Raw genomic sequence first — 15260 nt, forward strand, 5'->3', positions numbered from 1 at the left:
CTCCAATATTGCACAAAGAAATAAACTTAGTGTGTATCCTATCCATAACTTAGAAACTTTAAAAATCCTAGCATGCCTAACGAATGAGTCTGCTAGCTTATTGCAGACTCTTTTAATAAACTTAAATTCCATAATGCATACTTGCAAATTTTAGTTATAGTATTTATAATAATAGATTGATTATCCCATGCTACTTTGTGGTGATCATGATTCATTGCATCCACCACTAACTGCACGTCCAACTCAAAATATACGTGCTGTAATATGAGCTCTGCATCCCACTCCATGGCTTACAGCAATCCTTCACTCTTAGCATGCTCCGTACTTAAGAATTTGTATGCGTAAGAGCATCTTGCCTGCTCATAGTTTCCTGCAAAATCACGTAAGATTAGTCCAATTCCCGAGTGATTATTTTCAGTTTTTTTTTAAAGATGCGTCACAACTTATAGAATAATAAGGGTTATCAGGTGGCATCCAATGAGCCTAAGATACATCAATGTAAGTCCATGACTTATTAGTTGCATGCATTTGGTTCTTTTTTATCCCTTTCCTGTCATCAGATTAAGTTCTTTTTCATCCATTCCCTGTCATCAGATTGATGACATAATACACTAAAGAAATTGACAACTGATCTTATTGAATAACCAGTTCACTGAGTAATTAATATTTGCAATATAAGTAATATCATATTATTATTATTATTATTATTATTATTTTGATACTAACAAGTGGATTCATTACTTAACTGAAAGGGAGACATTGTTTGCTTCCTCCAATATTGCACAAAGAAATAAACTTGGTGGGTAGCCTATCCATGACTTAGAAACTTTAAAAGTCCTAGCATGCCTAGCGAATGAGTCCGCTGGCTTATTGCAAACTCTTTTAGTAAACTTAAATTCCATAGTGGATACTTGCAAAGTTTAGTTATAATATCTAGAAAAGATTCTCATCAGACAAGAAACTTGTCAGTAGCCGAACAACAAGCTGGGATCCAACTCCTTTTTGTACGACCACATTTAACCTATGAAATAAGAAATCTCCTACTCGCAAAATAATAGGTTGATTCTCCCATGCTACTTTGTGATGATCATGATTCACTTCATCCACCACTAACTGCACGTCCAACTCAAAATATACATGTTGTAATATGAGATCTTCATCGCACTCCATGGCTTGCAACAGTCCCACAGCATGCTCCATACTTAGGAATTTGTACGCATAAGAGCATCTTGCCTGCTCATAGTTTCCTACAAAATCACGTAAGATTAGTCCAATTCCCAAGTGATTATTTTCAGTTTTTTTGAAAGATGCATCACAACATATAAAATAGTAAGGGTTATCAGGTGGCATCCAGTGAGTCTGAGATACATCAATGTAGGTGCATGCATTTGGTTCCTTTTCATCCATTCCTTGTCATCAAATTGAGTTGTTGTGCACTTCCTATCGTATTGATTATATGGCTTAATACCTTTAAATACACATATACATCGTGCTTTCCAAATTTTCCATATTGTATTGGCCAATTTCACTATCCAATCCTCATCTAGAGTGCTTATCTTATTTTTAAACCAACTTCTTATCCAGTCAGTCACGAAATTGTTAGCTATCTGCACATTTTACTTGCACCCGGGGTTGCTTGAAGCACTCTTCTTGAGAAATGATATTCCCACAGAATATGAGATGCCGTCTCTTTGCTTTGTTTACAGATTATACAATTCTCTCCATTGTATCCGATTACTCTTTCCAATCTTTCACTGCTAAGGACTATGTCAAAGGCACATTTACATATAAAATGTTTAACACATTGTAGAGTGTTAAGGCTCCATATTTTCTTCCATAGTTTTGCTGCTTCCTCGTCGTAAGTTCTTTTTGATTGTGCTTGATATTTACTAGTTTGTGATATGCATACTTTATTGTGAACTTTCCATTACGGGATAATGCCTGGATGAGTCTGTCGTCACCTGTTTGAGGTATCTGTATCTGGAGAACTTTCTGTGTATCATTTTGTTTAAAAATTCTTCTCACTATCTCAACTTTCCAAGCTTTAGTTTGTGGATCAATCAGGTCAGAGACTAGACTCTATTGGCTTCCTCATTAGACACATATGTAGTTGATGGAGTGTGTCTGCCATGTATCCAATTGTCCTACAACTATGAATTTTGCATCCATCCCCTACTATCCAAAAGTTGAATTTTCCAACGAATTCCATGCTTCCCTGAATACTTTTCCAAGCCCATGTAGATTTCTTCTTCTTCTTTTGCATGAAGAATAGAAGTTGTCGAGTTAGAGAAGTTGCCCGTAGTTGTTTGGATTGATGACAAAGTCTCCAAGCAGCTTTTGCTAAGAGTGCTTCATTAAAACAAGCTAGATCTTTGAACCCCTTTACACCTGTAGGTTTACCTATATATACTTTTGTCCATGATGCTAAATAAAAGTCTCCTCCTTCAGATTTATGTCACCAGTAATCTCGCTGCACCTATGTGGTGAGAGGGCACAACATTAAGCACACTCTTTATCATGACTTATCGTCCTAACTGATTAATGAATTTTCCCTTCCACTTTGTAAGCTTTTGTTTCGTATTATTCACTAGAGAAGATTAAAAAATACATTTTTCTCTTTAGAAACAAAAATAAACCTAGATATTTTTTTTTCCAAACACATCTTTTTCATTCACAATCTTCTTAACAGGATTCTGCAATGTCTCGAAGGAAAATACTTCGAGAAGAAAACTGCACTTGACGAATAGCAGACAATCATCTGAATAACAAGTGTATCACCTGAGGAGCATTTCTCGAGACTTTTATGTCATGAATATCACCAGCATTAATAAGCCTTGAATATTATGATTAGTTGTTCTGAATAACCGACCACATCGAAAACTAATATTATAAAGATTAGTGAGAAACTATATAAACACGTGGGTTCACCAATTAATTGACATAACGATATTGGCAAGGTCTTATGATTAGTTGATCATAATAATTGACCACGTTGAGAAAAAACCTAAGACTTAACATACTAATAAAAGTAAATATCTTATAAGTAACTTATATAGATCGATGGATATCTATATAAACATGTGATTAAAGAAAAAGTGATTATATGAATACTAATCGACATTGGAAAGAGATATAACAATATTTTCAACAAAAATAATCATTTTCTACGATGTTTGGATACCAAATATAATTTTACTAGTTAATTTCTACAATGTTTGGATACCAAATATAATTCTAATCGACATCGTAGAAAATATAATAATCATTTTCTATGATGTTTGATCCCTAAAATTACAAGAAAAATCTTTTTGAAAGTAGATTTTTTGTATCTAAAAATCATTTTAAAATTTGAATTACACTTAATTTTGCATTTCTATTTTCGGATGTTTTTGAATTCGAAAGAGAGCTTCTTGGTTACTAATTTGTTTTTTTTGTTCGGAAAGAGTACTTGCTTATAATTTTGGGCATAAATCTGTGAACCAAATCTACAAAGTAGTGATACAAGAGAGAGAGTCACGAGAAAAGGTCACAAACATTAATCCTTTCGCCATTACTCAATCTAAAAAGCAGAAGTAAAATTAGATGACTGTCTGTGTTTTAGAAAAGTAGAAAATTCAGAATTGCTCTGTTACTTTTCTCGTCATTTTCAAGAGTGGAGGGTATTTTAGTCATTACAGTGAAATAAGAAGTCCAGAAATTAGAAGAAAAAGAAAGCAATGTGGGGGACAAATCCCATCCGGCAAGAGAGAAAGAAAGAAACACCAGGAAAAAAAAAAATCTTGATTGTAGGGAAGATTTAATTTTGTAAGGAGAAGGGGTTGTGGATTAAGGGCATATTTCGAGACTCTGGTTCCCCTACTCTGTTATCTCTCTCTCTAAAGAAAAAGGTTTGTGTTTGCGTTGGTTTCTTGTAAGTTATGAGGAGAGGAAGAGGATCTACTGCTGCAGCTGAAGTGATGATGATGGCAGGGGGGAGAACTAATGAAAGATTAAATCATCAAGAAGAAGAAGTGAAAGAGATGAGATACAGAGGTGTAAGGAAAAGACCATGGGGAAGATTTGCAGCAGAAATTAGAGATCCATGGAAGAAAACTAGAGTCTGGTTAGGTACTTTTGATTCAGCTGAGGATGCTGCTAAAGCTTATGATACTGCTGCTCGTAATCTAAGGGGTCCTAAAGCCAAAACCAATTTTCCATCTTCACCAATTAATCCACATGAAACAATTTATCATCAACAACAACAAAGCAACAATTTTTACAATAATCAGCAATACCATCAGCAAAATCAAAATCAAACTCCAGTTAATAATATTCAGAGACCAACTAGTAGTAGTTTAAGTAGTACTGTTGAATCGTTTAGTGTGGTCCAAGATTTTCTTCTCCAGCTTTGATTCATCTACACCATCTCAGCAGCAGCATAGAGACGACGACCTCATAGACAACCAGTTGATCCTGTATCAGATTGTCACAGTGATTGTGATTCTTCTTTCATCTGTGCTTGAGGGTGATACATCATCATGATATTGCTGCAGCGTCTAGTTCATCTTCTGCTTTTAACATCAGGAACAAACAGCCATTACCATTTGATCTTAACTTTCCTCCTGTGGTTGACTATTTAAATAACGGTGATGATGATTTTCATGCGACAGCCTTATGCCTTTGATTTGATTGTCTCCATGAATTGATGAGGGAAGGAAAAAAAAAGAAAAAAGAAAAATTATCTTTTTTTTTTTTTTTGCGTTGTTGTTGTTGTATTTGTTAGATTATATGTGGGTTAACGATAAATTAGTGTTCATGATGATGATGATAAATATAAGTTGATCTTCTTCTTCATCCTTATGTGGATGGGTTGATTATGATGAATCTTCAACTATTTTCATGGATATTAGAAATTCTGATCTCTTTGCAATTTGTTGAAGTCAAAATCTGATATGAGGATTCTTTTATTTTGAAACCTCTTAATCTTGATCTGATTAATGTTGTCAAGTTTAATTAATTTAGCAAACAAAATTATTTTCCTTCTTGGTGTACAAAAATATCATCTAATTTAATGAAATTGCGAGGCAGAGGATGATGAAAGAGATGTAAAAACATCTAATAACCTCTGCTTACTCATATTCATTTGTGTATGTTTTGGTTTTGAAGTTTCAGTCTTCTTTTTATTTTGATGAATGCAAAATGAGAAAGAACAGAAAAAAAATGGTGTATTGATAATTTTGGTATGTGGTTATCACCTCTGATGAAAATAATATTAATGTCATGGTCTGTGAATGTGGGCATAAATTATATCAGGCCAATCCTATTGATATTGAGTAGCTGATATGGGTCTTTAGCAGATGATTGAATGATGAATATAGCAGATGATTTTGGAAGAAATTCAGCCAACTATGAAGAAGATGAATATAGCAGATGATGTTTGGTTTGAAGTCTGTCTTCTTCTTCAAATTCAAGTGTGTTTCCAAGGTATGGTTATCAAATCTCTCAAACCCTTGTTTCATTAACAAATAGTATAAAATCAGTTCTTCCTTATGGACATTGATTCATGGTAGTAGTTTAGTAAAACAAAATCCTACTGCCCGCCTTAAGTCAGGGTTACCATATCCTGAGTTGAATTCACAGTTCATCGTCAAAGTGTTAGCGGGTTCTCTTTTTGATTCGTAAATCAAAGTACATTATAAGGTCTGGTATCATTTTTTGAACTGAAATAGCGGGGTCAGTATTTTTATTTATTTATTTATTATTTATTTTTATTTTTTTGTATATTTCATATATCAATGTGGAGTGTGATAGAAAAATTTAATGTGAGCCAGTATTCAACTAAAGATGTTTCATACTTGATCTTGACTGTGATTTATGATTTTGAAAGATTGATCTTCTATTCTTAGTTGGCTTAACATGAAAAGAACTAATGTTTACTATTACCAAGGAAGAGGAATGGTGATGATGGGTGACCAAGGTAAAAGAAAAGAAGAATATATGCCCTGAAGAGAGAGAAGAAGAGAGCATATGGTGGTGTCAGTCTCAGGCAGTGAGTCTGTCAGTTCTAGGGTTAGTCAGCATAGCAATGAAACCGGTTAAGATGGAGATAAGAGATGAGATAGGGTTCTTGATAAGAATGGTAGTAGTAGTATTTATTGTAGAGGAGATGATGAGATGAGAGAGCTAGCTAAGCACATGCATGTGATGTAATAACTTATTCCTTCCTCCTTGCATAATAATGTATTTTGCGTATTATTCATTCAATATGTATTCAGACGCATTATTTGTTACAATTTTTTTTTCCCTTTTTAGAAAGAAACAACATGATTCACCATCAAGTATCATTTCGTAGTTATCAGATGTAAATATAAGATAATGGTCTTGGGGGAATGCATCTTCACTACGTCTCAGCTTTTCATAGTGCGGTTAAGTTCTCACGAGTCAGGAGGTGATGCATCTACACGTCTTCACTATGCTTTGAGCTGTAAGCTGTTCACGGTTAAGTGAGCTTATCAATGTGTGTATATATATATATATTTCCATCTTTCCATGCGTTTTTAGTTCTTTGCTTGTGATGGAATCTGGTGCGAAGTCTTGCTACTTTGTTGTTGCTGTTGTTGTTATGGTCTTCAATTTGAAATGTGGTAGTTTCAATTATAAGTTTTAGGTGGATTCAGGTTGAAGCTTTGTTCAACACCCCAATTGTTTGGTACAAGTACTGTCATCTATATCATTCTTAACCGTGTATTTCATTTATTAATTGTATTGTTCATTGAAAATTAGTTCAATCAATCAATTACTACCTACTATTATATTGAGGTGTCGCTCACTAATTCATCATTCCATTTTTAATTATTCGTTCAAGTTGCTCCCATTAGGTAAGAATTTGGTTCCCAGTTTCTCTTTTTCTTTCTCTAACGACGCATTACTTACCAACTGTAACAAAAAGAATCCACATGATCACATAGTAAAAAAAACGCTAAGTTCTAAAGTTGTAAATTTTCATCAATGACAATGATATTTTCCCTGGTAACTTCTAAATTAGCGGTGAATCATGCTAAGACTGGAATCCAAAGCTAGGACTTGAGCTCATGAAAGTATATAATACTGCATGATTAATCTAGGATCTTGTTCGTTTGTAGCTGATTTATCTGAGTCATCTAAATCTGACTAGAATCACCCGACTCATCTGAATCTGACTCACTAAGGTCTGAGTCGTAAAATGTGTTTGTTTTGGGAGTCAGACCTGACTCGGCTGACTGAATATCTTTGAACATAAAATACCCTTAGTATAGAATGGGTTATCTGGTATCATTTTTTTTACTCACTTAATTTATAACCTTGAACTAAAATGGGTACATATACATTCATTTGTTTTCATTCACCAATAATAGTACGTTCAGTAGAAACATTTTGCAGAAAAAAATTGAACTGTCTCGAGAAGATAAAAGAAGATCGAACTGTCCCGAGAAGTGAACTATGAGTAACAAATAAGGCCCTCTTAGTACAACAGAGACATCAATGGGCAATTAGGAGCAAGCAACATAGCAGCACCATGCAGTCGTTGACTCCCAAACATCATTTAAGGGAGGATTCCCTGGAACAGGAGTTTGGGCAACATATGAACTACTTGGCAATGGTCCTTCAGATGATGCAAAAGCAGTTTGTTTAGAAATAACTGAGCTCATGAAAGTATATAATACTGCATGATTAATCTAGGTTCGGACCTAACAATGATCAACAGAATTTATCTTTATATATGTACAACTTTAAAAGATGTATCTTTTCTTGACTGCTTTCGTTTTCACACTAAATGGTGGTGATACCAATTCATCCACTAATAGCTTTACCAACTTTCTTCTCATTTCTTTATTTGTTGGCAATCAAGATAGATGGCCTAAATCTTGTATTGCTTGAAAAAGAAAAAGTCTAGTTCAACCATTTGATCGACCGTTTATGAATGTGGTTGGTGGTCTCCACAAATCACTCATTACTACTCCCTCCGTCCCACTAATAAGTGACCTAGTTACTTTTAGATTTTGTCCCACCATTAAGTGACCTCTATCACTAAACAAGGAGATATTTCTAAAATTATCCTTTAATTGATTATAAGAAATATAAAAAATATGCATAATTTGATAGTCATGTTTATATTCGTTACATAGATGTTTTAAAATGTTATTCAATGGTACGAAGTTTGCGAACATCCGTGGTGTAGTTTGAGAAATAAACCATTTCAAAATTTCACTATTTATTATCCATAAGGGTATAACTGTAAAAAATGCTTAAAAATACTTTTCTCCTTACTTTTCTTAAAAATTGTGCGAAGTTGAACTAGGTCACTTAATAGTGGGACGGAAGGAGTACTAATTAATTCCTACGGCAAACATGATTATCCACAATTTACTGATGATCAACGGGTTGTAGATGAAAAATCCTAAGCGGGGGAAAAAATTTAGTCCGCAAAACAAGTATCGCAGGATAAAATCCTCTCAATGTGAAATGTCCCTCGGGATAAATTCACAAGGTTATGTAGTTTCCGGTTACCAAAGAATGCAACTAGAGTTCAATTTTTCTTTGGGAATTTTCTTGTATGGTCCAAGTCCCATACAGTTATTTCTATTACGGTTCATCCATATTATAAGTTAACCCGGAGGTCCAAAATGCTTTTAAAACAAGAAAAAGGCGTAATAAGCCCTCGCGCCCCATTGAGTAGAATACACTGTCTACTTTATCCATTCGTTATAGATATAATTAGGATTTCTAAAAAACTGAAAAGAGAAACCAATCTTCATAATCACCAATCAGATCTGAAAAAAATCAAACACCTCCATCACTACCACTCTAAAACTCAAAGAAGAAAATCATCTTACCCAAACTACATCAAATCAATCTCAGCCAGTACTCAAAATCAGAGAAAATAAATCATTTCAATCATTTCAATCTAATAAGAAAAAATAAGTTTAATCAATTATCATAATCATTTCAATCAACTAAAAATAATTTCAATCTATGAGAATAAACTTCACCACCACTTACTGAAGTTTCAAAATTGAATAAATTGGTTGAAACAGGAAGAAAAAAAACGCTAGAATCTTACAAAAACAAGTAGTAGAAGAACACGATGTCAAAGAATCCCCGGTAGAAGAATATATATACGCTATACAAATGTTGTTTTTTTTTTTTTTTAATACACGCAATTGAAGTTCCTTTTATGATCCTAGAGTGCAGATTTCCTATACCGTGGTTATTTGTTTGATTTTTCATACATACAACGGAATAGCACAGAGAGACTTATACCAGTTGATTTTTCATAGGATTAATTATTGTTCATGGTTTGTTTCGGCTATGAAATTGTTGTTTGTTTGATTTTTGATACATGCAAATGAAGTTTGTTATATGATCCTAAAGTGCAAATAGCATATATTGTGGTTATTTTATACAATTTTAGTGATTCTTTACGTTTTCATCAGATGTAGTTCATAAAACAAATATTAATGAGAGTGCAGAATACATGTACAGTTTTAATTTTAACTTACATGATAATTTAACAGTACAGATTGCCTATACTGTGATTATTTATTTGATTTTTATGCATGTGATGGAATAGCATAAAGACATTTATGCAAGTTTTTTTTTTTTTTGCACAGGTGTACTTATGCCTCATGGTGTGTTTCGGATATACAAATGTTGTTTGTTTGAGTTTTGATACATGCAATGGAAGTTTCTTTTATGATCCTAGAGTACAAATACCATCACTGTTTAGTTTTTTACACTTATGTGATATTTTTGCAGTATAGATTGGCTATACTATAGTAAAACGTTTATGATTATGTCATTCTCAGTGCTTATACCATATACTGAACATCTAGTTTAGTTTGGTGTTATACGTTATTTTGATAGTTAAAATAGTTTTGAATTTTGTACCTATATGATTTTCAGAAGTGCAAACTAGATATATACTATAGTGATTTTACATAGTAGAGATACAAAACGGTTTTGAGTATTATACCTATGTGATTTCTCAGAAGTTCGGATTGGATATACTGTATAGTAATTCTACATGGTAAAGTTGCGGACATTTTTAAGTTATATATATATATATATATGTGTGTGATTTAAAAGATTACAACTTTATTATACTGTAGTGATAAGGTAAACTTATTCTTCCATAATCATGTATAAAAATTGCAAATTAGTTTACATTATACATTTTTATGCAATTTTGAGGCTTACACTTATGTGATTATTTAGAAATGCAAATTGTATATACTGAAGTGGTTCCACGTAACAGTGATGCAATCAATGGTTTTGAATCTTACATTTATATGATCTTTTAAAAGTACAGATTGGATATACTGTGGTGATTCCACATAGATACAATGTTAAAATTATGCTACAATTAATCCAAAAAGTGCAGATACCCCATACTGATATTTTTCCAATGTTCAATTCAGTAAAAACAACATGTTTGCGATTGTATCCTTATTAGTACAAATAATATATACTAGGTTTTATGTTTCTGATCTAAACACTGTAATTTTTATACATATTTTGGAAGTGCATATTTCGTATACTATATGTAATTATACAAATTAGGTTACTATACTCAATACATAGTTTGTTTTTGTGTCATATATGTGTTTATTGTAAATATTTGGAGTGCAGGTTGGCTATACGGGCCTCGACATTACAAGTATCCTGCTCCTTACTGTCAACCACCAGCACCAACTCAAAGTGGACCAAACCCTCTGCTGCTCCAACATATGCTCCCACTTATATTTTTATAGACCAGGCTCTGCATTAGCAGAAGTCGTTACGCGAATGGTGTCTCAAAAGATAGTGTCATGTACTACTTAAACTAATAAAAATTGACATGTATGGATGAAATTTACCATGGTGTATGAATGTTTCACAAGAATAATGACTAATTTATGTCTATGAGATTATTACATCATGTGTTCAAGTAAAAGTAAGTTGCATTGTGGTATTTTGAGTTATTGCATTGATGAATTTTTTCAAGGTAATTCATGTATATATTTCATTAGATTCATTTGTAGAATTTTCAATGTTCTTCCCTCAAAATATATAATCTAAAAATCGAGTATAGTTGTGTTATACTACACATCTTGTACATTGAGTATAATTCTGCAGCACTGTTTAAATAGTTTCGATGCACTGTTTAGAAATAGAGTATAGTCCCCATGCATTTTTAAAGTAAAATAACTAAAAGGAAAGTGCATATTCCAATTTCTTATGATTCAAAACAACTAATGAAAGTAAATCTAATCATTTCTACTTTAATAAGTTATTATTCAAATATTTAATATCTATACTCGGAGTATGAGTATATATTTCCTACACTTAAAGAAACTACGTAAAAACTAAAAAAAAAAACATCAGTAAAAAAAATGAAAAGAATTTGCAAACTCCAAATGAAAATATACTACACAAAGGTGAAAAACAACATCATGATTAGAAGCGGATGACATTGCAGGTTACTTTGTTATGGTGGCTTTTACAACCATAGTTGGAACACGTAACCGATTTCCTAGTCATCTCATATGTGCTTTTGATACGGTTTCAGTTTGATCTTCCTAGTTAAGGCCTCCCACTAGGTGGGAAAATGGTGTTTTTTAATGAAATAACAACAGCAGCATGCGAACATGAAAAATTATACACACTTCATCTTTGGAAGGCGCAAGTCCTTTTCTCCAAATCAACAGAGTGAGACCTGCATAACTCAAAAAAGACACATACTCACATATATATCAAAACGTAACAATTTAGTGGCATAATGAATTTAAACCGAATATTATCGTGTACTTACATTATTGAATAATAAAAAAAAATAAAATGAAAACATTATTGAAGTGATATTTAACAGTACAGTGTATATGCATCAATTGTAGGATCATAAGCAAAAAATGAATAATAATAAGGCAATTTATTCGCATAGCCGAACTACTACGAAAGAGTATAGCGTATATGCACCGATAATGTTGGAGCATCTGCTTTGTAGCATTAACGCATCGCCTAGACAAAAAGCATAAAATTACATCATTGGTGCATCTGCATTGCAGCATTATAGACAAAAATTGAACAACAATAACATATCAATTGATTTGTATAACTCAACTTCTATTGACTAAGTTGATATTGAACAACTAAATTCATGATGGAATAAGTATAAATAACCTGCACTACCAATGGACAGGTGATAGACACATTTTTATGATCAAATTGTCCTCAATTTTCAGTATTGTTGGTACTCGATTTTCTACTTATTATGGTGTTTTATGTGTTTGTAGGTATTTTTGGAAAATAAACATTTTTGGAAAATTCGGCTCGAAAAGTTGGTATAGGCACCCGGAGGACACATGTTATTCGGACTCTCAGTTTTGGATAAGGGGCACCTAACTGATAAGGGGAACCCCAGGGAACCAACTGCTAATCACACCCATTACTGGTTAAGGGGGCTCCATCTTCTTCCTTGATTTGAAAAGAAAAAATTGGCGGGAAATTTGGTTTCAACGGTTAAGGATTTATTATCTTTAAGATAAAAATATCTTCTTGCCTTACAAACATGAAATTTTGAAGAAAAAGGAAGTTATCTTGTATTAAACAAGAAAGATATCCTTAGAAGATTTTATCTTGGATTTTATTCTGCAAATTAAAGAAGATATGGGTTTAGTAAAGAAATATATAGAATAAAGAGAAGGAAAAATTCTGAAGATATTTTTAATTAAAAAGAAGAAGATTTTGGAGTTATGGAAGAATATATTTGAGTGATGTGTATTTGTGTGTATAAATAGAGAGCTAGAGAGCACATTTGGGGAGAGTTTTTGGGAGAGAAAAAAAATCATTGTTTTATCATTGTTTCTCCCATTTCATCTTTGTAAACATCATTTGAGCAATAAAAATGAATTTTGAGCGTGTTTCCATGATGATGAGCTAATTCTCGCGCAACCAAGGCAATGGATGAAGCTATATATGCATGAATGATTGGTAACAATTTTATTTTCTCTAATTTACAATTTATGATTCATTCAATCACCGCTTTTGCGGAGTTTTAAATGTTCACATAATTTTCTTAATTACTTGTGATTCAATCTGATAGATTATACTTTGTTTAATTGATTGATAGTCTATTCTTAGGGAACACAATTAATATTTGAGAATATGTTTGATTATGTGTGAATTAAGAAATAAAGGACTTAAAGGATAGTTAGAGTTTTGAAACATATTTGGTATCGTTCATTCATGTGTAATAGTGGAATCTAGTGTCTTGGTTACTTTTAATATCTTGAAATCAGTTTTGCAATAAGTTTTCTATTTTTAAGTTTTATAAGTCTAAAATCTTTTGCTTTCACAAGTCTCAACGAACTTAACACTACAACTCAATTTGAAATCACAACAGTTTTTGGCGCCGCTGCCAGGGATTTGTCTTTAGGTTAGAGTTTTTAGATTTTTTTTTTTAGGTTTTTATTTGTTTTTCATTTTTATTTTATTTGTTTTTCTTTACGTTTTTGGGTTTTTGTCTTTTCCTTACAGATTTTGGAATTTGGAGCGAAAGAAAAATTTGCCAAAGCTTTTGGTGAACACTTAAAGATTTGGAGTAAAGGCAAAGCGAAAAGAGCGAAAGAAAATGAGAATAAAAATTAATTAAAAAAGAGAGAGAGAGAGGGAGATAAATTTTTTTTTATTTCTTTTAGATTATCTATTTATTTTGCACTTTATTTTTGGACTTTGGACTGTGGACTTTGAGACTTTATTTTTTTTAAACCCTACGGAAGGGTAGTTTAAATATCAACTGTTTGCAGAGAAGGACGGCGATTACGATATCGCCTCGGCCCCTCGGGTTCGTACATGACATATGAGTCATGGCCCGAGTCGACTTCAGCGGTTCATCCCCCGTCTGGTACGAGAGGTAAGTTTGTCGAAACACTCGCGAATCTCCTGTCAGCGAGTTACTGTATTCCTTCGTTTGCATATATGATGAGGATTTGAAAACGACTGCTTTAATTTCCTAGTAAAGGGCAAGGACTGGCCATACAAGATAAGAGTTCGGATTTCATCACCGTTCCCTTCTTGCCCGCCTTAGGAAAACGAAACCAAACACGAACCTAAGCCTAAAATTTGACTAGAACGAGACCTATAGGGTAACGAGCTTAATAGGAAAGTCATTCGAAAAATATTGGTTACTCTTTTAAGCATGCTTCAAAGTTCATGATGGTTTCTGTGATTTGAACACGCCGCCTTGTAACGCCGGTGAGGCCTTGGGTATCAAAGCTCCATTGAGCTTCGCTCGTCTCGATTCAACTTACTTAAACTCGGATGGATTCCAGAAGGGTTTGCTTAAATTGTAACGAATTCCCTTTCAAAGGATTAGAAGCTGGTCTAGAAACAATCTAAGTGGAGCCATCATGCTTTTTGTTTGCTAGAAATCTTTAGGTTTGCTTTGGTGGAGTCAGCCTTGTTTGTGTTTGCATAAAACTTCCCTTCCTTTTAGGATTTCTTTCTTTTTCTTTTGTTTTTCTAGTGTATGCCCAAGGTTATTAAAGAGCGGGCTTGGAAAAGAAACACTCTAAGTCGTTTGATTAGTGATAAGCCTAGTAGTTCTTCTTGTGAAGGCGGGGAGCTCGAAGACTCTTCTTTTGAGAGCCCTATTTTTGGAAACTTCAGTTTTGAGAATCCGTCTCTTCGTGAGGAAAATACCCCTAATACTTCAGTTTTTCCAGCAATGACAACTTTGAAAGATTACATGTTCCCAACTAGGTCCACCCGAGCTTCGTGCATTAAATTGCCAGCCACTACGACTAATTTTGAGATAAAACCTAGTATTCTTCAGATGATCCCTATATTCTTAGGGAAAGATGATGAGAACCCTTATTTTCAAATTAGAGACTTTGAGGAATTTTGTGGGATAATTAGAATAAAAGACCTTACTGATGAAGTCTTGAAACTTAAGATGTTTTCCTTTTCCTTGAGAGATAAAGCCAAGACCTGGCTGAACAACCTACCATCTGAATCCATTGAAACATGGCAGGAACTTATTGATGCTTTCTATATGAAATTCTACCCTAAGCATAAAACTACGTCTGTTAGGCAGAAAATTAGTGCTAGTGTGCAACAAGAGGGAGAGTCTCTTTATAGATTCTTAGAGAGATTCAATGATCTCCTATCCCAGTGTCCTCACCATGGATTTGATAAGATGAAACTCGTAGAGATTATTTATGATGGTTTAGACTATTCAACCAAATCCATGGTTGAGTCTATGT

At 33.3% G+C, this 15260-nt stretch overlaps 1 protein-coding gene and 1 long non-coding RNA gene across 2 annotated transcripts; both read left to right on the forward strand.

Moving 5' to 3' along the window:
* Positions 1-3707: 3707 nt before the first annotated feature.
* LOC113290960 (ethylene-responsive transcription factor 3-like) lies at positions 3708-4391 on the forward strand. Its single transcript, XM_026540541.1, has one exon. The coding sequence runs from the start codon at positions 3918-3920 to the stop codon at positions 4389-4391; it is 474 nt and encodes a 157-aa protein (XP_026396326.1). The 5' UTR covers positions 3708-3917.
* Positions 4392-4486: 95 nt separating this feature from the next.
* LOC113288059 lies at positions 4487-6317 on the forward strand. Its single transcript, XR_003330461.1, has 2 exons — positions 4487-5463; positions 5927-6317. It is a non-coding gene; the product is annotated as an uncharacterized LOC113288059 (long non-coding RNA).
* The last annotated feature ends 8943 nt before the right edge of the window (positions 6318-15260 follow it).

This window comes from Papaver somniferum, chromosome 6 (assembly GCF_003573695.1).
Source record: "Papaver somniferum cultivar HN1 chromosome 6, ASM357369v1, whole genome shotgun sequence".
NCBI lineage: Eukaryota > Viridiplantae > Streptophyta > Magnoliopsida > Ranunculales > Papaveraceae > Papaver > Papaver somniferum.

Bases quoted from the DNA above. Each gene is read 5' to 3' on its own strand.
- LOC113290960 (XM_026540541.1), top strand. From the start codon at position 3,918: ATGAGGAGAGGAAGAGGATCTACTGCTGCAGCTGAAGTGATGATGATG.